The following is a 26,220-nucleotide window of genomic DNA, read 5'->3' as shown; positions in this document are numbered from 1 at the left end:
CAAGAGCTGTAATTGCAGCAAAACGTGGCTCTAGGAAGTATTGACTTTGGGGAGGGTGAATACCTACGCACTCCCAAAACAGGACAAACACCAAGGGGGATGAACACTTTTACAAGGTACTGTAGAAGAAAAAGAGGACGTGTGGAAAGTGGTCATGAGGAACCACCATTCGATAAACAAACAGAAAAAAAAAACAATTACGCTGACGCATCGTGCTGTAGAAAAAGAAAACTGATTCGACGACAACGCAACACCAAACGTCTTACCAGCCATCATCTTCTGAGCTTCGTACGGCTCCATGTAGCCATCGTTCTCCACCGGTTTCTCCACGCTGCTCTGGGTGCCACCTGCTTGATCCGCGGCGTCGAAAGGGTCCGCGTAGTCCTCCAAGATGATCACCTGCAGAGAAAAGCAGAAAATACTGTATGTGTGTGATCCTTCAGAAAGCCCTGCTGTGAAATGCGGAAAACATCTCCCAAACCGAGGACAGACGGAAGAGACATCAGAGTCGAAAACAGAGCCGAGAGATGAAGATTAAGGTCGGGGCACGAGATGAGAAGAGAAGAGAAGAGAAAAACAGAGTATAAAGCAACTGCTTTTAACCCTTTAGGACCTGCCTGATCTTATTATCCGTCTTGTATAATCATCTCGATGCATATTATTCGATAACTACAGTGAAACTAGCATGACGAGATGTGTAATTACGGGTGCCGAAATTTAAACATGGCGCTGTTGATTGGCCCTGGGTCTTTCAGGGTGACACGTCTTGTTCATTTCACATAATGAAGCTGAACACTAATCGTCTCTGCGTTTCAAAAACATTTCATTTGCAAAGTCGAGAACTTCATTACGACGGGATGCAAAACAGCCTCAAGATATGTGTGTGTGCGTGCACTTTTGAGGCTGTCAGAATGAATTTATTCTCCCAATGCTATTTTAATTTTCATAATATTTGTGTATTCAAAGGCGGCATTTAAAAAAATTAAAATAAATAATCCACATTTAAATATTCACGATCCCAGTTTCTACTTTTAGTCGCCTAACGAAAGCCGATCAAAACACGGAAACGTGCGGTTCCTCAAGGTTTGGGTGCGGATGCATAGAATACACACTTTCTGAACGACTTTATTTGGCACGTTAGAGAAATGCATGAAACATGCTATCCGCTTACCAGCCACTTTATTAAGTACACCCATCCGCCTGCTGTTTTACGCGGCTCTCTGATCAGCCGATCCCTTCTTGACAGCAGTGTGATGCATCCAATCATGCAGGTACAAAATCAAGAGCTTCAGGGTGTTTTCACACTTGGTCCCCTTTAAAGGAACCAGACTCGGTCCTCTTTAAGTGGACCAAAAGAAAAAGAACTCAGTTCTTTGTGTTCACACTGTGAATTTATTACAAAGAGGACTGGGTTCTCTTTCTGGTCCAGTTAAGCTTTGATGGGGCCTCAGTCCTCTTTCTGTTCACACCAGGTCCTCTAGAGCCCTCAGACCCCCAGTGCACGGAATTCTGGGTAATTTTCTCTTGAATCAAAATGTCTGCTGCCATGCTTGCCCTGCTGTATTCTTTGATCAAAATAGTGCGGATTAAGGAAAATAAATTTATTCCAGCGGCTGTGGTAAGATCCAAAAGGAAGTTGAGTTTCCCTGCTACAGTCACGTGACCAACTACGGCAAACGAAGAAGGTTAAACTACAGTGAAAAAGGCGAAGTGAACCCGGTGCGCTTTTTGTTCACAATGCGCAGATTAGGCGAACCGTACCGTTGATTTTTAGCGAACCGTACTGAGACCACCTCCTGAGGTGGTCTCAGTTCGGTTCGCTTTAAAGGGGTCTGGGTACGGTTGGAGTGTTCACATATGCACAAAAAATGCTGAGTCATCGATCTGAGTTCGGTTAGATGGCTGAAAGGGACCAAGTGTGAAAACACCCTTAGTTAATGTTCAAACATCAGAATGAGGAACAGGAAAAAAATTTAAAATCTCATCTTATTGACTTTGAACCATGACGTGGTTGCTGGTGCCAGATGAGGATTTCAGAAAGTGCTGACCTCTAGGAATTTTCACACGCATCATTCTCTCGAGGAGAACGGCCAGACTGGTTCGAGGGACAGGAACTCAAACGAGACCGTCAATGACGGCGTAGCTCACTCTGGGCCCGTCTGGTCCGGAAGGAACGATCGAAAGTAGGCCACCTTGCGCAATAAATGTTGCAGGCTATATATAGAAGTGATATCCACCCTAGGAATACCGACCTACAACCCCGATTCCAAAAAAGTTGGGACAAAGTACAAATTGTAAATAAAAACGGAATGCAATGATGTGGAAGTTTCAAAATTCCATATTTTATTCAGAATAGAACATAGATGACATATCAAATGTTTAAACTGAGAAAATGTATCATTTAAAGAGAAAAATTAGGTGATTTTAAATTTCATGACAACAACACATCTCAAAAAAGTTGGGACAAGGCCATGTTTACCGCTGTGAGACATCCCCTTTTCTCTTTACAACAGTCTGTAAACGTCTGGGGACTGAGGAGACAAGTTGCTCAAGTTTAGGGATAGGAATGTTAACCCATTCTTGTCTAATGTAGGATTCTAGTTGCTCGACTGTCTTAGGTCTTTTTTGTCGTATCTTCCGTTTTATGATGCGCCAAATGTTTTCTATGGTTGAAAGATCTGGACTGCAGGCTGGCCAGTTCAGTACCCGGACCCTTCTTCTACGCAGCCATGATGCTGTAATTGATGCAGTATGTGGTTTGGCATTGTCATGTTGGAAAATGCAAGGTCTTCCCTGAAAGAGACGTCGTCTGGATGGGAGCATATGTTGCTCTAGAACCTGGATATACCTTTCAGCATTGATGGGGTCTTTCCAGATGTGTAAGCTGCCCATGCCACACGCACTAATGCAACCCCATACCATCAGAGATGCAGGCTTCTGAACTGAGCGCTGATAACAACTTGGGTCGTCCTTCTCCTCTTTAGTCCAAATGACACGGCGTCCCTGATTTCCATAAAGAACTTTGAATTTTGATTCGTCTGACCACAGAACAGTTTTCCACTTTGCCACAGTCCATTTTAAATGAGCCTTGGCCCAGAGAAGACGTCTGCGCTTCTGGATCATGTTTAGATACGGCTTCTTCTTTGAACTATAGAGTTTTAGCTGGCAACGGCGGATGGCACGGTGAATTGTGTTCACAGATAATGTTCTCTGGAAATATTCCTGAGCCCATTTTGTGATTTCCAATACAGAAGCATGCCTGTATGTGATGCAGTGCCGTCTAAGGGCCCGAAGATCACGGGCACCCAGTATGGTTTTCGGCCTTGACCCTTACGCACAGAGATTCTTCCAGATTCTCTGAATCTTTTGATGATATTATGCACTGTAGATGATGATCTGTTCAAACTCTTTGCAATTTTACACTGTCGAACTCCTTTCTGATATTGCTCCACTATTTGTCGGCGCAGAATTAGGGGGATTGGTGATCCTCTTCCCATCTTTACTTCTGAGAGCCGCTGCCACTCCAAGATGCTCTTTTTATACCCAGTCATGTTAATGACCTATTGCCAATTGACCTGACGAGTTGCAATTTGGTCCTCCAGCTGTTCCTTTTTTGTACCTTTAACTTTTCCAGCCTCTTATTGCCCTGTCCCAACTTTTTTGAGATGTGTTGCTGTCATGAAATTTCAAATGAGCCAATATTTGGCATGAAATTTCAAAATGTCTCACTTTCGACATTTGATATGTTGTCTATGTTCTATTGTGAATACAATATCAGTTTTTGAGATTTGTAAATTATTGCATTCCGTTTTTATTTACAATTTGTACTTTGTCCCAACTTTTTTGGAATCGGGGTTGTAATTGCCAGAAAGAATCCAAAACGGCGAGGAAGGAGGCTTAATTAGTCCACTATTAACTTCATTAATAATTGTAATTCAGCAAATCTGGGTCGAAGTTAGATGTACCCTAGGTACCTCTACCTTCATGCCAGAAAGAATCAAAATCTGTGAAGAATTGAGAGAGAAGAAGCGATTTTCGTGAAATGTAGACGACGACGCCAGACAGACAACACATGATGGCATGAGCTCAGTGCCTGTTGGCCAGATGAGCTAATAACCACTCTTGACAACCATGGTGAGCTGAAAAGCAAATTTAAAAAAAAAACGTCAAACTTTGAGGTGGACGGACTACACAGCAGAAACCCACATCGGGGTTGCACTCCTCTCATCCCAGAACTGGAAAGTGGAGCTACAGTGGGCGCAGGTTCACCAAAACCGCACAGCTGAAGACTAGAACAGTGTCGCCTGGTCTTTTTCTCATTTTCAGCTGGTCAGTTTCAGGGAGCCCGAGCCCACTGTGGTCTCAGATTCTTGATTCGGACACAAAGTAAGCTACTTTAACCTTTTTTTTTTCTTTAATGTAGACATTTTTTAAATGGTGTTTTATTGGGTATGTAACCATGACTCGTAATTTCAAATAACAGGCATACGTTTTTAAAGACAAATTTCACCCTGAGCAAGTACAAATAAAGAACTAGAAGGTAGAGCGCTCGGATTTGCATCAAAATCTAAATCAATTGTTGCTTGTCCCGTGGTCCACCTTTCCTCCAAATTTCATCCAAATCCGTTCGTTACTTTTTGAGTTACATTGGGAACAGACGAAAACAAATGGAGGCGAAAACATAACCTCTTCCAATAAAGTTGTCGGAGGTATTTAAATAAATAAATAAATAAATAAATGTGTTAAATACCTCACAGGAAAAAAAAAAATTAACGTGATGTGTACAAAAATAATTTAAATAGCTTCAACTACCAAAATCCAAAAAGGTGGTTTAAACTTGGGGGGGAATTTTACTGGATTTTTCTTTTTTTTTTTTTAAAGCTAGACTGCCTTTCAGATTTTTCAAGCTTAGGTCATAAAAAGAATTTTCCCTGACATGCAATTAGTTGTGTTTGGTGGACCGAAAGCTACTCAATTCAAATCACAGACTTCCAATTTTATTTAATTTTATTTTTTTTTTAAATAGAACAATTAATGAATTTAGAGCCACATGGCCCAAAATTCTCCGTTATTTTTGCCTGCTTCACCATGACCCGATTCAAGATACTACATCATGCATCACGTGGTGGGCTTTCCCTGTTCACGCAAGGCATTGTGGGATACAAATTTGAAAACAGGAGGACGTGAGTGTGCGAATGAAACGTGAAAGACCGACTACAGTAACGGAAAGAAAGCGAGAAGAGAGCAATTCCAGCGTTATGGACGTGACACTTGAACTCAAAATGGCAACAAATGACCCAGTGCACGTTTTACTGTCTCCCAGTATTTAAACAGGTGTTGCATATTTTAAGGCTGTACCGTACTGGAGAAGTGATAGAACAAGAACAATTCCCATAGTACATCTAGGGCATGCCAGAAAATGCCAATAAAAGATGCGTTATGGATGTGACAGAAAAAGTATCACTTTTCTTGGGTGACTGTACATTTTTATCAAACTCTGTGAAATTGTAAACCTAATGTCGAAATGGAGATATCCGTTTGATAGAGGGGTCCAAGGTGAATATTAAAAAAAATCTTTGTTTAAAATATTTTGTATTTCATGCAGAGTTTCGGAAGGAAAAGTCAGCGTTATGGATGTGACGAAATTCCGTTATGGATGTGACGCGTCTGAAATAGACATGGCGTATGTTTAGAAAATCAGCAATTTAACCACCATAACCCTTTGAAAAACTCTCTAAATATCAGCTAAAACTATCAAAGTTCTTAAATAATATTTAGGATGGCTACTGTTTTGCTGTTTTGTGGATTTTTGCATACATTTCTGTGGCTTGTGGCAATAATACAGAATTGTACATGATCAAAGTTGATTTTAGCTTGGGGTTTACATTATAAGAAAGAAAGACTGACAGTGACATATTAGGTTGGTTACAAATTGGTTCAACTTATTCACATCTGTAAAATACAGGCCTAGGTGAGATCTCTGGGAGTGGTTTTGATGTATTACATGTTGCTTTATTTTTGCATGGTGAGGTTGACATTTACATGGAATTGCCCAAGAAAAGACGTGATGTTATATACGAAGGAAAGGAAACGCAGGAAATATCAAACTAATAAATAAATCGGCGCTCAGCGAGCACCTCGCTCACAACGATCGGCTGAGTAAACCTGCGCATGCGCACATGGGACTTCCTCCGTCTGCTTGACTGCGCGAAGCGAGCGATTTCATGCGCATTGTTTGCTTTAATCCCCTCAAATTAAATAACTTCCCAGCCGCAGAACGGCCTGATATTTTCTGAGATGTTACAGAAATAAACATCTATCACAAAGACCACATTTCAGAGGGAACTAAATTTCACCGGTTTGATGAAATCGCAAGGCCGTCTAGCTTTAATTAACTAAAGACTCTCTCACATATACTTGGAATATGTTTACACGGACCTCACAGATTTTTACTCAAGCATATTAGTTTAAAAAAAAAAAGAGTACATACAGTGAAGGAAATAATTATTCGATCCTTTGCTGATTTTGTAAGTTCGTCCACTGACAAAGAAATGAACATTCTATCATTTTAATGGTAGGTTTATTTTAACTGCGAGAGACAAAACATCAAAAAGAAAATCGAGAAAATAACTTCATATAAAAGATATAAACTGATTTGTATTTCTTTGAGTGAAATAAGTATTTGAACCCTCTAGCAAACAAGACTTAGTATTTGGTGGCAAAACCCTTGTTGGCAAGCACAGAGGTCAGACGTTTCTTGTAATTGATGACCAGGTTTGCGCACACGTCAGGAGGAATTTTGGTCCACTCCTCTTTGTAGATCATCTCTAGATCATTAAAGGAACAGTCCACCGTACTTCCATAATGAAATATGCTCTTATCTGAATTGAGACGAGCTGCTCCGTACCTCTCCGAGCTTTGCGCGACCTCCCAGTCAGTCAGACGCAGTCAGACCCGCTGTCACTCCTGTTAGCAATGTAGCTAGGCTCAGCATGGCCAATGGTATTTTTTGGGGCTGAACTCCGTATCAATGCGCTGCCGAAGCGCGCAGAAGGTGTTAGTACGCCTGTCATTATAGTGCGGACTTTCCATAGCATAGAAAATCGCCACGTTTCAATTTGTGTAACTGAACTTGTTTCATATCACTGGTCATATAAACCTATGTAAACAGGAAAAACGCGGAAGAGTTTGGTCACATCTAACTACAGCCCCAAAAAATACCATTGGCCATGCTGAGCCTAGCTACATTGCTAACAGGAGTGACAGCGCGTCTGACTGCGTCTGACTGACTGGGAGGTCGCGCAAAGCTCGGAGAGGTACGGAGCAGCTCGTCTCAATTCAGATAAGAGCATATTTCATTATGGAAGTACGGTGGACTGATCCTTTAAGGTTTTGAGGCTGTCGCTTTGCAACTCGGAGCTTCAGCTCCCTCCATAGGTTTTCTATGGGATTAAGGTCCGGAGACTGGCTAGGCCACTCCATGACCTTGATGTGCTTCTTCTTGAGCCACTCCTTTGTTGCCTTGGCTGCATGTTTTGGATCATTGTCGTGCTGGAAGACCCATCCACGACCCATTTTCAGTGTCCTGGCAGAGGGAAGGAGGTTGTCTGTCAGGATTTTACGCTACATGGCCGCGTCCATTCTTCCGTTGATGCGGTGAAGTAGCCCTGTGCCCTTAGCAGAGAAACACCACCAAAGCATAACGTTTCCACCTCCATGCTTGACAGTGGGGATGGTGTTCTTCGGGTCATAGTCAGCATTTTTCTTCCTCCAAACACGGCGAGTTGAGTTAATGCCAAAGAGCTCGATTCTGGTCTCATCTGACCACAGCACCTTCTCCCAATCACTCTCATGCCCCTTTTCCACCAAAGCAGTTCCAGGGCTGGTTCGGGGCCAGTGCTTAGTTTGGAACCGGGTTTTCTGTTTCCACTGACAAAGAACTGGCTCTGGGGCCAGAAAAACCGGTTCCAGGCTAGCACCAACTCTCTGCTGGGGCAGAGGAAAGAACTGCTTACATCAGCGGGGGGGGGGGGGGGGAGTTGTTAAGACCAACAACAATCGCAAGACCGCGAAAGGTCACCATTTTTAAGTGCCAAGAAGCAGCAGCTGTACAAACACGAAGTCATCCATTATTGTTGTTGTTACTGCTTCTTCTTCTCCGTGTTGTTGTTGCTTCGATATTCGCCCCAAGGTTTATGCAAACGCAGCGACGCAACTGATGTATACAGCGACGTAACTGACGTATACAGCGACGTAATGACGTGACTCCCCTTAGCACCCCGAGCTATGGAAAAGCAAACTGGTTCTCAGCTGGCTCGCAAGTTGAACGAGTTGTGAACCAGCACCAGCACTGGCCCCGAACCAGCCCTGGAACTGATTTGGTGGAAAAGGGGTAACAGAATCATTCAGGTGTTCATTGGCAAACTTCAGACGAGCCTGCACATGTGCCTTCTTGAGCAGGGGGACCTTACGGGCACTGCAGGATTTTAATCCATTACGGCGTAATGTGTTACCAGTGGTTTTCTTGGTGACTGTGGTCCCAGCTGCCTTAAGATCATTCACAAGCTCCTCCCGTGTAGTTCTAGGCTGATCTCTCACCTTTCTCGTGATCATTGATACCCCACGAGGTGAGATCTTGCGTGGGGCCTCAGACCGAGGTCATTTTGTATTTCTTCCATTTTCGAACTATTGCACCAACAGTTGTCTCCTTCTCACCCAGCTTCTTGCTTATGGTTTTGTAGCCCAGTCCAGCCTTGTGCAGCTCTACAATCTTGTCCCTGACATCCTTAGACAGCTCTTTGTTCTTGCCCATGTTGGAGAGGTTGGAGTCTGATTGATTGATTGATTCTGTGGACAGGTGTCTTTTATACAGGTGTCAATTTAAGACAGCTGTCTTTAATGCAGGTAATGAGTTGATTAGGAGTGTCTAACACTACGTTCACACTGCAGGCTGAAGTGACTCAAATCCGACTTTTTCGCCCATATGTGACCTGTATCCGATCTTTTATTGACAATATGAACGACACAGATCCGATTTTTTTCAAATCCGACCCAGGCCGTTTGGATATGTGGTCCTAATTCCGATTCCTATCCGATCTTTTCATATGCGACTTCAGTTTGAACCGCCAGGTCGCATTCATCCGACTTACACGTCATCAACAAGCCACAAACGTCACTATTCTGCGCTGAAGTAGGCGGCGGGTCTCTCAAAAAAAGTTACAACAACATGGCTTTGATGTTCCTTTGAACGGAGGTTGCAGTCACTACCCCGCAGAACGCCTGAGCCAAACCCCTTGCCCTCTTCCTTCTCAACCTCCTCCTTAACATCAGGCTATTGTGCATGTTCTGGCTCCGTCGCAACAACAACTGCATCATCGCCAGGTACTCCATGCTGGCTACTGTCATACACAGGAAACTTTAGGTTACTTCCGTAAACACTGGCCATGCTCACTGCGTGTGACGTCGTCGTATCCTGCAATGCGCATGCGGAACACTTTGAGGTCGCTTTTCGTTCATACTGAGGATCACATACAAGTCGCATATATTTGTTAATGTGAACGACCTCACAAAAAAATCGGATTTCACAAAAAAATCGGAATTGAGCATTAAGCCTTGCAGTGTGAACGTAGTGTAACTGGTCTGCGGGAGCCGGAACTCTTAATGGTTGGTAGGGGATCAAATAGGGCTGTGCGATATGGGAAAAAATGAATATCCCGATACATTTTCTCCATTTCACGATATACGATATATATCTCGATATATTGAAATCTCCTCTAAAGGACCCCATGAAATCTGACTTTTACTCTTTACTGTTTTCACTACAATCCCTGCAGATTAAATAACATCCTTGGTTAACTTTACAGGTGGTTTTCAACAACACATTTAAAATTTTGATGTCCGTGATTAATCACAATTGAATTGAAATAAGACTATTTTTATGCAACAAAGATGTGGCACAAACTGCAAAAACAATCTTGAAAATTGCAACAAAGGGGCAACACAATACAGAGCTGCTCAGAGCTCAAACCAATAAAGTGCAAACTCAACACTGAGAGAGACATTTAGCCTAAATAAGAAAAGTGCTCATTCATTAAATTATTTAAAAAAAAATAGATCTCCAAGCTATTAACCTGACTACTGAGAACCACTGGAACATTCACAATAGAGAGAGAGATTGAGGGAGAGAAGAGAGAGATCGCAAAACATCATTTTTCTCTTTGCACACTTTTGAACTGAATGTTTTCTGGCTCTGCCTCTCAGATGTGTATAATTCCGGCTGCTGCCTTTCGTGATGACGGGGTTTTTTTTGCACACTTTACAAACTGGCATTTGCTGTTCCACGTCCTCCTCGCGGTATCCAAAAAAATGCCAGATGACTGACCCCTTACTAGTTCTTTTAGGAACGAATTCGTCCGCTTCCATTTTTAATTTGTCGCTGAAATTGACAGAGCTTACACGGTCGCCTATGCAAAATCAGCGATTGCACGAACTAAGTCAACGCTGGAAACCGGAACTAGGAAATCTTCCCGCCGGCAGTGTTGCCAGATACTGCTGACGTTTTCCAGCCCAAAATATGTTCAAAACCCGCTAAAACGCACTTAAAACCGCCCAATCTGGCAACACAACCGAAACTTGAAAATCTTCCCGGAAGTTCCTTTCAGCACCGAGATGTCGCCCGGGATTGGTTGGCGAGTGCGTGACGTTATTGTTTTCTTTACCCTTAGGCAGCCTCTCACGTTACTGCCCGAGGGACAGGGAGAAAACCACCGGGAAATGTTTTAAACAAACACGAAACGAATGCAAGTCAGAAGATGACCATAAAATACTCGATAGTTACGATATAATAATTTTATGTATCGCACACAGAGTTTTCGGCGATATATCGAGTATATCCGATATATCGCACAGCCCTAGGATCAAATACTTATTTCACTCAACGAAATGCAAATCAATTTATATATTTTATAAAATGTGATTTTCTGGATTTTCTTTTGGATATTCTCTCTCTCACTGTTAAAATAAACCTACCCTTAAAATTACAGACTGTTCATATCTTTGCCAGTGAGCAAACTTACAAAATCAGCAAGGGATCAAATAATTATTTCCACCACTGTAAGTGCAATAATAATAACTTTTAAAATTAGACATTATTTCCTCCTTGTCATGAAGATGAATTTGAATTTTTCCATCTTCGGTGTATTATATAATATTAATGTGGCGGTAGAAAACGATAGCCTCATTAATATTCATGTTCATTCGAATATTCAATCAGCAACATAATTCAATAAAAATAGCTTAAATGCAGTTGTATCAAGGAACTACCGCCGTATATATAGATATATAGTGTCTTTTCCAGACGATTACCTTTGAGGTGATTAATAAGCCATGTTTTAGTGTCGTTAGGACGATTAATCTTTGTCTGCACGCGATCGTACGGTAGGCTTCGGCTCGTCCTGTGACTTGACCGGCTTCTGCATTGTTTCGAACTCACTTCAGCTAAAAGCATCTGCCAGATAAATAAAATGTTAGCATGATAAAGGAAGAGGGAATACGAGATACGGAGAGCATGTCACGCTCCATTGCTTCCCCTTCTGCGTTCGAACAGTACAGCAAAAAAAAAAAGGCAGGCTTTGGCAGCGATTCAGACCTAATTGCAGGCCTTGATTTTTTTAAAGGGCATTTCATACTGAGGATGGTAATTAGGTGGACATCCTGGGCTGTGGACGCAAACAAAAGCTCTTGAATTTCATTCATTACCTCAGCCTGTATCTCACGCTCGAACTGGATCCCTCTGACACCAGACAGCTGTAATCAGCTCACACTAAAGCAGCAATTTGGAATATTTTCCATCCCGACGTTTATTCATCCGAGCCTTAGATAACTGGAAGCTAGCAAACAAATAACCATGCTCTGGTTTTGGAATGTACGAATTATCTCAAAGGCTTACATAACACGTGCGGTTTTCATGCACTCACATTTGCTAGCAATTACAAAGCAACAAAGTATGCGCTTTCCCCTCCGGACCGGTATAACGTATTGATTTATGACGATAATAACACTTCACGGAACCTCGAGAAACAAATGAGTGATTTAAACCAGCACGTTGGCGATGCTAATTATGGTCGGAAAATGTGAGATGTCCGTAAAGCGGCCTTTGGTGAACGCAAAGTCAGCACGTGCCATCTGCTGAGCTGGACACGTTTTCAGAGCTTGGAAAGTGACCGAGAGCGTGCCGGGTTTCCGCATTCTCCAAGAGAGTTCATGCAGAGTCCAGGACAAGCAAGGGGAGCAGGAATGTCAGGTAGAGGAGGAATGCAAAAGAAAAATGCATCAAGGAAAGGCTGGGGGAAGAAAAAACAAAACAAAAAAAAAACCCGAACTCCTTTGATAACAACAATGGCATGCTTAATACTTCAATAACAAGCTTAATAGTTGTTCTCTGTTTGCTAAAAAAAAAAATAATACATACGAGACCTTCGTACCTCACTCCAGCCCCGTCTCGTCCGGAAGGAATGATCTAAAGTGGGCCACCTTACGCAATAAATGTTGCAAGCTATATACACTATACTAGTGCATCTCAAAAAATTAGAATATTGTGAAAAAGTTCAATATTTTCCATCAGTTATTTAAGAAAGTGAAAATGTTATATATTATAGACTCATTACACATAAACTAAAATGTTTCAAGCATTTTTCTATTTTAATTTTAATCAGTATGGCATACAGTACAAAAACATTAAAAAAAAAACATCGCAAAATATTAGAATATTTCATTTCGAGTTTGAGTAAAACAGTATGAACACAGTGTATCTCTCGGTCTAGTTCAGTACACACAACCACAATCATGGGGAAGACTGCTGACTTGACTGTTGTCCAGAAGATGATCACTGATGCCGTCCACAAGGAGGGTAAGCCACAAAAGGTCATTGCTGAAAAGGGTGGCTGGAAAAGGTGCACAAGCAACAGGGATGCCCGCAGTCTTGAGAGGATTGTCGAGAAAAGTTGATTCAAGAACTTGGGAGAGCTTCACAAGGAGTGGACTGAGGCTGGTGTCAGTGTATCAAGACCCATCACGAACAGACATCTTCAAGAAAGGGGATACAACTTTCGCGTTCCTAATATCAAGCTACTCCTGAGGCAGAGACAATGTCAGAAGTGTCTTCTCTGGGCTAAGGAGAGAAAGAAATGGACTGTTGCTCAGTGGTCCAAAGTCCTCTTTTCAGATGACAGTCCATTTTGCATTTAATTTGGAAATCACGGTTCTAGAGTCTGGAGGACGAGTGGAGAGGCACAGAATCCAAGGTGTTTGAAGCCCAGTGTGAAGTTTCCACAGTCTGTGATGATTTGGGGTGCCATGTCATCTGCTGGTGTTGGTCCACTGTATTTTATCAAGTCCAAAGTCAACACAGCCATCTACCAGGAGATTTTAGAGCACTTCATGCTTCCATCTGCTGACGAGCTTTTTGGAGATGCTGATTTCCTTTTCCAGCAGGACTTAGCACCTACCCACAGTGCCAAAACTACTACCAAATGGTTTGCTGACCATGATATTACTGTGTTTGATTGGCCAGCCAACTTGCCTGACCCGAACCCCATACAGAATCTATGGGGTATTGTCAAGACGAAGATGAGAAACACCCGACCCAAAAATACAGATACGTTGAAGGTCACTATCAAAGCAACCTGGGCTTCAATAACAGCTCAGCAGTGCCACAGACTGATCACCTCCATGCCACACCGCATTGATACAGTAATTCATGGTAAAGGAGCCCCAACCAAGTATTGAGTGTATAAATGAATATACTTTTCAGAAGTTGGACATTTCTGTATTGTAAATCCTTTTTTTGATTGATCTTAGGGAATATTCTAATAATTTGAGATACTGGATTTCTGATTTTCATGAGCTATAAGCCATAATCATCAAAATTAAAACAAAAAAGGCTTTAAATATTTCACTTTACATGTAATGAATATAGCATATATGAAAGTTTACCTTTTTGAATTAAATTATGAAAAAAAGGAACTTTTTCATGGTATTCTAATTTTTTGAGATGCACTAGTATATAGAAGCTATATACACCCTAGGAATACTGACCTATTTGCAAGAAAGAATCCAAAATGGCAAGGAATTGACCGAGATGAAGCGATTTTCGTTGAACTGCTCGTTAAGGCTTCATTAGTCCACTGTTAACTTCATTAATAATTGTACTTCAGCAAATCTGGGTAGAAGTTAGATGCACCCTAGGTACCCCTACCTTCATGTCAGTAAGAATCAAAATCGGTGAAGAATTCAGGGAGAAGAAGCGACTGGTGTAGAAACTGCTCGTTAGGGATTGATTAATCACTCCATATCTTCATTATTAATTGCAATTATGCAAATCTGTGTAGAAGCTAGGTGCAGCCCAGGCAGACCTACCTTCCTGCCAAAAAGGATCAAAACTGGTGAAGAATTGTGAGAGAAGAAGCGATTTTAGTGAAACGTAGACGATGACGACGACGGATGGACAACACATGATGGCATGAGCTCATCACCTTGTCGGCCAGATGAGCTAATAACGAAGAAAAGTTACACGTTTCTCAAACATCAGGAAAGACCGAAGTGTGTATTCATCAATAACGTGTTCGTCCGTCAGAGCCGTATTTGATGGGCAGGTTCGTGTTCGACGACACGTAGAAAGACTGGAGGAAATCCAAAAATAAGTGATGCTCATTTTTCTCAATCGGATCATTTGCCAGTTCATCGCTCGACTCCATCGTGTCTTTTTCTTCCGTTTTATTGACGGTATCGATGCAACAGATTGGACATCCACTTACAGGTCGCTGAGGCGTGAAAAACAAAAGCTACGTGGATAAATCGGAGCTGTTTCAGGGAACGATAAGCAGCTCTAAGGATGAAGGAAGGAGCCGAAGGAAAATTTCCTGCTCAAACACTTCCTGCTGAATTCTCAAGTGTTGATTACCTCCGGCAACTTTGTTTATGGAGGTTATTGTATGTTTTCTCCCTGTTTCTTTGTTTGTTCCCAATATAACTCAAAAAGCAGTGAATGGATTTGGATGAAATTTGGAGGAAAGGTGAGCCATGGGCTAAGGAGCAACTGATTAGATTTTGATGCAAATCTGGATATTGTTTGACGATCCAGGATGTTGGTCTTTTCCCAACGTAACTCAAAAAGTAGTGAACGGACTGGGATGAAATTTGGTGGACAGCTTTAGTATTATCCAAGGTTCAAGTGAGTTGATTTTGATGTTGATAATACGTGGCTTGGTGGAGGTATACACTAGAGCCCTGCACTCCCGCGGGAGTCCCGCGGGACCCGACGCAAAGCAGTGTGGCGCAGGACAAATTTTGAAAGCTCATTGCGGGCGCGGGCGGGAGGGGGAGTGCACAATACGGGAGCGGGCGGGAGAGGTGATAAGCTGCAGTCCCGCTAACTAAAAACGTGTTTAAAATAAAATTTATAAATTATTAATTTATGTCCATCATATTTTATTTGGCATTAATAAAAACATTTTAAGATGCCTAAATTTGCGGATGTGGTCTAATCTCGCGTACGTTTCTGATTCCTTTCCGCTCTTCCGTGTTTGAGATTTTGGTAGGTGTGTTGGGTATCTCTGTAAAGCCACAGCTGTGCATGCCGCCTGGCAACGCACACCCTTGCTACGTGCGCTAGGTGAAGGATCGGTCAGTGGAGAGCTCAGCTAAGCTCAGCATGTTTAATTTAATTCGTGAGAAATAATGCGAACGTCTGCATCATGCGGGATTTGTGGGCGGGAGTGGGACAAAATATGGCAGGCGTGGGCGGGAGCGGGACTGAAAATCATAATTCTTTGCGGGAGCGGGACTGCACAATGCGGGAGCGGGACTGAAAATTCTGTCCCGCGCAGACCTCTAGTATACACTCTACCGAGTGCCCTTCTAGTTTTCCTATGTAGTATTATTTTATATGACTTCTTAGGTCAGTAAGTACCAAAAAAAAAAAAAATCCAAGTCTTCAAAAAACTGGAGCGTAGGCCTCATTGGGAAAATGTTCCAACACTTCTGAAATGAGTGATAAGGAGGAATGCAGTGTTCCCGCTGGCGCTCGTCACGTTCCTCATTGACGAATATAACCCATCACTGACGAAGAGAAAATGACTAGCGGTCGTCATGGTGACAAATCTTTATCATAAGTCATCTTTTGCAGAAATCCCTCCATTTGCTGCAACCCGACTCCAGTGAACACAGCGGGAAGCCAGAGTGTAAACACTGAGCACGTGCTTGTGACCAATAAAAATCGACTCCACATAATGACCAAATGAGCGCCAAGCTTTTGGTGGTGTAATTATCTCTGTGTGAGCCAAACAATGGCGCACTCGAAGCTGAAGAAGTTTTTTTGGGCGAGCTTCTTCAAGCACTGAAGATGATTTAAGGGCGGAAACAGTTACAGGGGAGGCGCACTCTGAGCCCCGACCGTCCCCGAGCACATCGGACCGTGGGGAAAAAAAATGCCAAAGTGAAAGCGCTGTCAGCTGGCAAGCGACTGAAGGGAGCCATGTTTCATGGAGTGTGGTGTGTTGAGTCCCTGTGGCAAACGTATGACGTAAAACGCGGTGCCATTCTGTGTTCGGTTTGTACCGTAAATCGACGGGGAAAATCGGGTTCGTTCACTGTTGGTTGTTCCAAGATTCTTCTCGACTCTGTTCAAGTGTTCTGCTGAAGTGAAGGCTAAAGGGAGGCCTGATACCTCTTTTGAATAATCTCATGCTAAAATAACCCTCAAACTAAAGAGGTTTATTTTAGCTTGATGGTGCACAGCCTTGATTTTTCAAGGAAAGAAATGGAGAATATGGTTCAGAAAAACAAAATGATGTGTTGTTTATTTGTAACACGCAGGGTTTTAGCGATGTTGCTGCAAATTATTGTTATTATTGGAAAAATAACCCCTGCTTAACACCAGCCCATTGATGATTTTCCTGTTCTTTTCCTGTAACAGCATACCTCGCCACGTTTTATTCTGTACTGAACAGTGAGTCAGTCAGAAGGATTGCTTTTGATTGCGAATCAAGCAATCCATCATGTTTCGTCCTGGGCATCTGCAGCGTGGGCAGAGACAGGCATTTCAGCCAGTCGGGCTCCAATACTCCCTCCCTAACCATCCTCCACGGCACTAGGCTGAATACATTTTATATTTGTATATAAATTACAGACACACACACACCTTGCAAAAGTATTCATCCCCCTTGGTGTTTGTCCTGTTTTGTCGCATTACAAGCTGGAATTAAAATGGGTTTTTGGAAGGTTAGCACCATTTGATTTACCCAACATGCCTACCACTTTAAAGGTGCACTTTTTTTATTATTATTATGACACAAACAATAATTAAGATGAAAAAAAAAACAGAAATCTGGAGTGTGCATAAGTACTGTGTCCCCCCCCCCAAAAAAAAAAGTCAATACTTTGTAGAGCCACCTTTTGCTACAATTACAGCTGCAAATCTTGCTCCAGCTCCTTCGAGTTGCATTGGTGGACAGCAATCTTCAAGTTATGCCACAGATTCTCAATCGGATTGAGGTCTGGGCTTTCCAAGACATTTCAATGTTCCCCTTTAAACCACTCCAGTGTCGCTTTAGCAGTATGTTTAGGGTCAGTGTCCTGCTAGACCGTGAGCCTTCGTCCCAGTCTCAAACCTCTGTCCGACTCAAACAGGTTTTCCTCCAGAATTGCCCTGTATTTAGTGCCATCCATCTTTCCTTCAGTCCTGACCAGCTTTCCTGTCCCTGCAGATGAAAAACATCCCCACAGCATGATGCTGCCACCACCATGCTTCACTGTAGGGATGGTGTTCTCAGAGTGTTGGGTTTGCGCCACACGTGGCGTTCCCCATGATGGCCAAAAAGTTTCATTTTAGTCTCATTTGACCAGAGAATCTTCTTCCATGTGTTTGGAGAGTCTGCCACATGCTGTTGGGCAAACTCAAAATGTGTTTTCTTTAAGTGATGGCTTTTTTTTTTCCTGGCCACTCTTCCATAAAGCCCCGCTCTGTAGAGCGTACAGCTTAAAGTGGTCCTATGGACAGATTCTCCCATCTCCGCTGTGGATCTTTACAGCTCCTTCAGTGTTATCTTTGGTGTCTTTGTTGCATCTCTGATTAATGCCCTCCTTGCCCAGTGTGTGAGTTTTGGTGGGCGGCCTTCTCTTGTCAGGTTTGTAGTGGTGCCACGTTCTTTCCATTTTGCTATAATGGATTTAATGGTGCTCCCTGGGATATTCAAAGTTTGGGATATTTTTTATAACCCGACCCTGATCTATACTTCTCCACAACTTTGACCTGTTTGGAGGCTCCTTGGTTTTCATGTTGCTTGCTTAGTAGTGTTGCAGAGTCAGGGTCCTTCCAGAACAGGTTGATTTACACAGACATCATGTGACAGATTATGTGACACTTCCAGGGTACACCCTGGACAAGTCGCCAGGTCATCACAGGGCTGACACATAGACACAGACAACCATTCACACTCACATTCACACCTACGGTCAATTTAGAGTCACCAGTTAACCTAACCTGCATGTCTTTGGACTGTGGGGGAAACCGGAGCACCTGGAGGAAACCCACGTGGACACGGGGAGAACATGCAAACTCCATACAGAAAGGCCCCGGTCGGCCACGGGGCTCGAACCCAGGACCTTCTTGCTGTGAGGCGACAGCGCTAACCACTACACCACCGTGCCGCCCGCACAAAATTAATTATTTCATCACTTTACTGGTTATATCATCCAGAACAAATTCAACATGTCGCTTTTTTTTTTTAATAAAATAGAAAGACCGACTTTTAGCTCAATTTGTTTATTTGCGAGATATTTCCTTCAAGTATGAAGCTTCACTCGACTATCGTGCAAATCAGAAATGTAGCACATTTGGCAGCCGGGACCATCATTTTCCCTTTCCATTTCTGGAGAAAGCAGTAATCATACGACTTCACCCTTTCATGAATGATGCACACACTGGACTGGTTATTTATCTTCCTGGGCTTTTTTGGCCATTGCGTCACCGTCCATATCCCCGCCATTCCTCTGTGTCTTGAGACAAATCTGGAATAAACGTCCAGCTCCAACTAGAAACGTGTGGCTGAAAGAAAGCAAGCGGTGTGAAGCTTGTACGGCCACACGGACCAACAGAACGATGTGTGAGGATTTCTCTCCAGGTGAATTTAACCAAAGATCAGTAATAAAGGCAGGCTTGTCGTACTCGAGTCCACGACTCGTTAACTGCATTTGGACTCATAAATTGGAGACGAGGACTCGGATTTTTTTTCTTCATTTTTTGTAACGTGCCATAATAATTTGGCAGAAGATATTTATACCAGTATCTACATTCGTTTTTGTACTCGTTTCGTCACACTTGTGCATCTTGGCGCGTGCATCAGATAGACTCTCGGGTGCGCGTGTGCCAAGCGGACTCTCGCGCGTGCACCATGAACGACTCGCACCTGCACAGGATTAAGTCGCAATCGGCGCGCCTATATAAAAAGTGCGAAAACGCACTTACTTTGCGAAGTATTGAGTTGCATTGCTGATACGTTACCGACCCTTATTCCCTTGTTTGGTTTCCTGATTTCTTGTTTCTCGTCTTTGATGGCCTGTTTGTGCCTCGCTCGACCTATTGCCCGTTTCGCCGTTCTGGAGTGTTTACCGTCTTCATTTGTATTACCGTATTTTCCGGACTATACGTCGCTCTGGAGTTTAAGTCGCATCAGCCAAAAAATGCATTATGAAGACGAAAAAAACATATATACGTCGCACCGGACTACAAGTCGCACTTTTTTGAAGGGTTATTCTATCCATAGAATCTGTGATTCTATCTGATAAGCGGCGCGTGGTTACTGCGCGACTGCATTGTTTATTTAATAAACGAACAGCTGAGCAGTGATAACGCACCCTTTGCCCTGTAAGTAGCCTAGTCTGATTATTTTAAATATCTACTACTATCTTTAATACTATCACTATCGTTATTACTAATAGCCTATATTATTATTATAACTAATATTAGTAGCCTATTACTGATGCATTAATCAGTTTGCTTTTAGAATATTTTTACCGGTAGGGCTTATTATCGCCCCATGGCTCTTTCATCTGTGTTATTAAAGCTGTAGTCATCATCGAGGAGTGTCATTCTTCATTTCTGTCAATTTTATTTCATCAAATCAGAGGCCAAGTAGGCTATAGGTATATCATCTCCAAAGACAGGTACGGTAGTAAAAACAACCGTCTAGTGAAAAAACAACAACAACAACCGCTCAGAGAAAAAAACAGGCAGAAAGTGCGCCTGCCGGTTAACGTCATATCAGATAAAAACATTAAACGTTATTCAGACCATTAACACCATAACATCAGAGACGAAGAATAAAGTTCATCTTGGAAGGAGAGTTATTTTTAAAAATGCAAAACAAAATCATTTATAATAGCCCAGAGGAAAACTGGCTGAATATGTACCGTAACATCAAGTTATTCAATAGCCTATGGAGCACTTGCATGTGACGTCACAGCCGATCCAGATTGTGACAGACGCCATCTTGTAGGTCAAACGCCATATTCCGCCTTCTACTTCTGGTTCTACTTCTGCTTTTACTTCTACCTTTTCTTCTGGAAAACCCTACTATATACAATTCTACTACAACGGCTGCGGCTACAAGCTCTCCCTACCTGTGCACGTTTTTTATGTTTTTTGTGTGTATTTTTGCGTGTTGTTCGTCTGTACCGGACTTCAATATCCACTACAACCGTATGGATTTACTGGACATTGGTTTCCAGCAGAAAATGACGGTTTGTAGCGATTTCCATCGCATGCACAACATTCCGGACGAGAAAAAATAAATAAATAATAACATTCCGGACGAGACAGCGAGACCAGCGGGGTCTCCGTGGATTGTTATTGGAAGCAAAGCGAAGGAGGCGGCGCCGGGTGCAAAAGCGAGGCTGCAGGCAGAGCCGGCCTGTTGACTAAGCTCAGAAAACAGCCACTCAAATCTCCACTGCCAAGCCTCTACCTCTCCAACGCCAGATCCATGTAAACAAGACGGACGATTTGGAATTACAGCTGGAATTACCTTATTCTATTCTATAATCGGCTGGTCAGTGCTATACTCAATACTTAAGTGACTTACCCATCCAATGAGGATTATTTTCTTGTTTACAAGATGCCACATCTGAGTCGCTGACAAATCCTGAATTTCTGTAAAGATAACTGTCCAGAGATTTATAAGCACGCAGTGCTTCACCACTGAACAGTGAGGGAAAGTTAATGAGGTAATCATACACGTCCGGGTATTCCGCTGGCAGTTCAAAATCCGGTCGTGAAAACTCCGTCCGGAAAGCCATAAGGGTCACAAATCTGTAGATCGTTTATTTTAGACATATATCTAGTTATCTGTTCATTAGAAAAATGAGCCGTGTAGTCCGTCGGTTGAAATTGATCCATTCTGTACACGAGTGCAGCAGTATTCAGCGGTGTTTTTGACCGACAAGATGGGAGTTGTGTACTTTCCGATCACGTGACTGCAAGATCTCTATAGGCCGAAAATCAGGGCTTAATTTGAGCCGGAACATGACGGAACAAGATCCGGAACCTCCGTTGTCGGATCCGGCAGCTATTTTCATTTCATTCGGTGTTCCGGCAGCTATTTAAATGGATCAGATCACCTCCGTGACCATCACAAAGGGAAAAAAAAAATCAAACAATAAATTAAATAAGTAAATAAAAATGTGTTTAGTGTTCGGTTTTGATTTTGATATCTGTTGTTGATTTCTCTCCTATGACATCCACAAAATCTATGCGAAAGGGGAAGGGGGGGGACATGGGGTGTATACTTCCGCTCAGTAGAACACTGGGTTTTTTGTAGCCGTTAGCTTGCGCTGTGGAAAAAATGGCAAAAATACAAGAAAGCTTACTAAAATTTTTAAAATGAATTCTTCAACTTGTTTTGTAAACCCTTTATTTCTTAACTATTACTTGAATTGATTGCACTTATGTTTGCTGGCACTGCTTTTAATGAGCAGGAGAAAAACAGGGAGGGCTCGGAAAATGACCGCATGTCGGAATCAAACCTGGGTCCCCAGATTTATGGTATGGTCCCTTATCCACCTGAGCCACGAAATCCTGCCATTTAACTCTTGTCTTGTGTGATCTGATCTCCAATGGTGAAATAAACCGGTTGTGATATGAGTACAGTCTGTTATTTCAGAAGATGAATTTAATATATAATTTAATATATGAGTGATTCCACGCTTATGGGTACTGAAATGGGGACATGAACTTATTTTTAAAAATTCACCTAAAACCATTTCTTTTTTTTTTACCATCAGGTCACAAAACATGTAATCTTTAATGAATGATATGTTAAAAGATAACTTTAATTTTCTGAGATGTAATAAAAACATATTTATATGCCAAAGTCAGAACGTAACAGAAGTGTTGTGGACATATATATTCTCAATTTTAACAATGTAGAATTACTTTTTGAAACATAGGAAGGTGATGTTTTAGCAAATATAATTAATAAACATGTGTAGTAGAATAAACATACACATTCTTTCAATAAGATTAACATGGTATAGAGCTAGATTGTAATTAATTTGTAACAGACGCGAGATGGACAATCGTAACAGAAGTAATGGAACAGACATCATTTTGGAACTCATAGGCTTGACTTTGGCATATAAATATGTTTTTATTACATCTCAGAAAATTAAAGTTATCTTTTAACATATCATTCATTAAAGATTACATGTTTTGTGACCTGATGGTAAAAAAAGAAATGGTTTTAGGTGAATAAGTTCATGTCCCCATTTCAGTACCCATAAGCGTGGAATCACTCATATAGCCTAATAAAAAATAATATTTTATAACATAATATCACGACATATTACTGTCTGTAACTGTTCGTCACTAAAGCGTTTTCTAAGATCATAATGTTTGATATTATTATTTTTTTTTTTTACACGCACAATAAGCGTGTGTGCGTAAAGTTGTAGTAAACCACCCCCCGCCTTTTTTTTTTTTTTTGAGTCGCCGGACCCACCCACCTCCTGCGTTCCGGGACCTCCCACTTCACAAATTAAGCACTGCCTAAAATCATTACATAACTTATTTAAATAACTATAGGCCTATCATTAATAATAAAACACAGGTCAATCAAGTTTATCAAGCGGACAATTTCACTCCAAATCAGCAAATCCATTGAATTCCTCATCCTCGGTGTCGCTTCTGAACAACTCTGCCAACTCCAGCGGCAGACGAAGCGCCGTTTCCTCTTCTTCTGCGTGGCTGTCGTCAGACTCGGCATCAGCTCCAGTTATTCCACGGTGAAAAAAAAAAACATATATACGTCGCACCGGAGTATAAGTCGCATGGCCAGCCGAACCATGAAAAAAAGTGCGACTTATAGTCCGAAAAATACGGTAATAAGCACACCTTCTGCACTTACATCCATTTCCCAACCATCTTGGACAATACTTCGCAGTCCCTGACAAATGCCCCTTTTCCACCAAAGCAGTTCCAGGGCTGGTTCGGGGCCAGTGCTTAGTTTGGAACCGGGTTTTCTGTTTCCACTGACAAAGAACTGGCTCTGGGGCCAGAAAAACCGGTTCCAGGCTAGCACCAACTCTTTGCTGGGCCAGAGGAAAGAACCGCTTACGTCAGCAGGGGGGGCGGAGTTGTTAAGACCAACAACAATAACAAGACCGCGAAAGATCGCCATTTTTAAGCGACGAGAAGCCGCAGCTGTACAAACGCGAAGTCATCCATTATTATTGTTGTTGCTGCTGCTGCTTCTTCTGTGTTGTTTTTGCTTCGATATTCGCGCCAAGGTTTATGCAAACGTAGCGACGTAACTGACGTATACAGCGACATAACTGACGTGGCTTCCCTTAGCACCGCGAGCTATGGAAAAGCAAACTGGTTCTCAGCTGGCTCGCAAGTTGAACAAGTTGTGAACCAGCACCAGCCCCGAACCAGCCCTGGAACTGATTTGGTGGAAAAGGGGTAAAAGAGAACGCACATTCACCTGTTCGTACGTCATGTTCAGGAACAAACTGATGTTAATGGCGCTGAAACAGCCACCGTCAAATGGTGCGGTTGGAGTTTCGTTCTTGGACTTGATTTTTTTTTTTATGACTCGGACTCGAACGCTGCGGACTCGGACTTTAGTGACTCGACTACAGCACTGAATAAAGGGAACCAGTTTGATTACAGTGTTCACGTTGGTTCTGCATAACTGAGCCGTATCAAGGAAATAGTGGAGGGGGAAGAAAAAAAAAAAACCTTTGAATAAAAATGAATTTGAAAGATTTGATTTACAGTTACCTGACTCCACTGGGCAACTTCCTTCATCACGATACACGACACCCACGCAGCGCTGAGTATGAACAGATTATCTTGCCGAGAACAAGCAAAAGATCAACACAGACCCTGAGGGGGGTTACTTTGGCTTAAGAGAACATAAGCTGCATTCATCGCGGTCCCACATCTTGGCCCGAGTTCACATAAACTCCAACATTTATACAACTCCCCAGCAAAGAAATTTCACTCGGTAACTCTACACAGCCCGCAAACCACAAGTGGAAGATGGCAAGGAATCGAAAGCAAGAATGAACTGAAAAGGATGATGGACAGCGGGCGGATGAATTTAAGTCATTCTGCTGATGAACGCACTTTTTAGCGCTCGCTCGTGTTCGAGTCATAGCCGCGGCTTGATTGATGGACTGTGACGGAAACTCGAATAATGACTCGTCTCAAATCATTTTTGTTTTACTGCCCTAAAACAAAAACCTGTCAGTCAAATCTCCACTCCTACCATCAAGAGGATTTCTCATGAATGCCATCGCAGAGAAAAACACAGAGGTTTTGATGTCAGCATGTCCTGACGGGCGTTCCGCAAACACTGCATTCGCTTCGTTTGTTGGGATTTTGTTAAACGTTAAGCAACAAGTTTTTATTACGCTTTGGTCCTCCCCCAAGAATTTTTTTTTTAAATGAAATACTATTTCTCAGTATTTATACTGAGTTTCTACATGTTCCACCAAACAAAGTCTAGAAATCAAATATTCATGAATCGTCGTCTTCTCCCGTTCGGGGTTGCCATAGCGGATCTCTTCCGCATATTTGATTTGGCACAGGTTTTACAGTACACCGGATGCTCTTCCTGATGCGAAGCTCCCCAACCTATCTGGGCTTGCTTGAGATCGGCACCAAGTATGCACCAGCTTGTGCAACCCCAGTGGCTGGGAATTTTTACCTAACCTGCATGTCTTTGGACTGTGGGGGAAATTGGAGCGCCCGGAAGAAACCCACGCAGACACAGGGAGAGCATGCAAACTCCACACAGAAAGGCCCCCGTCGGCTAGGGGGTTCGAACCTGGAACCTCCTTGCTGTGAGGCGACCGCTACACCACCGTGCCGCCCATTCCTGAATCTATATTTTATGAATTTATATTTTAGCGTGTATATTTTAGCATGAGAGTCAAACTGGAAGTCCATAAGCTGGAAAAAATTTGTTGGTGTTTTGTTTTTAATTATTCATATTTTTATATTTAGAATTATACTGTTAGTATACAACCCCGATTCCAAAAAAGTTGGGACAAAGTACAAATTGTAAATAAAAACGGAATGCAATGATGTGGAAGGTACAAGGTACAACAAAGGAACAGCTGGAGGACCAAATTGCAACTCATTAGGTCAATTGGCAATAGGTCATTAACATGACTGGGTATAAAAAGAGCATCTTGGAGTGGCAGCGGCTCTCAGAAGTAAAGATGGGAAGAGGATCACCAATCCCCCTAATTCTGCGCCGACAAATAGTGGAGCAATATCAGAAAGGAGTTCGACAGTGTAAAATTGCAAAGAGTTTGAACATATCATCATCTACAGTGCATAATATCATCAAAAGATTCAGAGAATCTGGAAGAATCTCTGTGCGTAAGGGTCAAGGCCGGAAAACCATACTGGGTGCCCGTGATCTTCGGGCCCTTAGACGGCACTGCATCACATACAGGCATGCTTCTGTATTGGAAATCACAAAATGGGCTCAGGAATATTTCCAGAGAACATTATCTGTGAACACAATTCACCGTGCCATCCGCCGTTGCCAGCTAAAACTCTATAGTTCAAAGAAGAAGCCGTATCTAAACATGATCCAGAAGCGCAGACGTCTTCTCTGGGCCAAGGCTCATTTAAAATGGACTGTGGCAAAG

At 42.4% G+C, this 26,220-nt stretch overlaps 1 protein-coding gene across 2 annotated transcripts in view; it reads right to left on the bottom strand.

Annotated features, from left to right (window-relative positions):
* The window catches only part of zgc:158464 (uncharacterized protein LOC791139 homolog), a 437,335-nt gene that overhangs the window by 327,795 nt on the left and 83,320 nt on the right, over nt 1-26,220 (bottom strand). For both annotated transcript variants that reach the window (XM_060923332.1, XM_060923334.1), the window contains exon 2: nt 267-399. In XM_060923332.1, coding sequence (XP_060779315.1) covers nt 267-399 — 133 coding nt within the window. The remainder of the gene's footprint in view (nt 1-266; nt 400-26,220) is intronic.

This window comes from Neoarius graeffei, chromosome 6 (assembly GCF_027579695.1).
Source record: "Neoarius graeffei isolate fNeoGra1 chromosome 6, fNeoGra1.pri, whole genome shotgun sequence".
In the NCBI taxonomy this organism is placed as follows: domain Eukaryota; kingdom Metazoa; phylum Chordata; class Actinopteri; order Siluriformes; family Ariidae; genus Neoarius; species Neoarius graeffei.
Note: the sequence above shows the minus strand (reverse complement) of the source record. Positions and strands in the feature narration are given on the sequence as shown.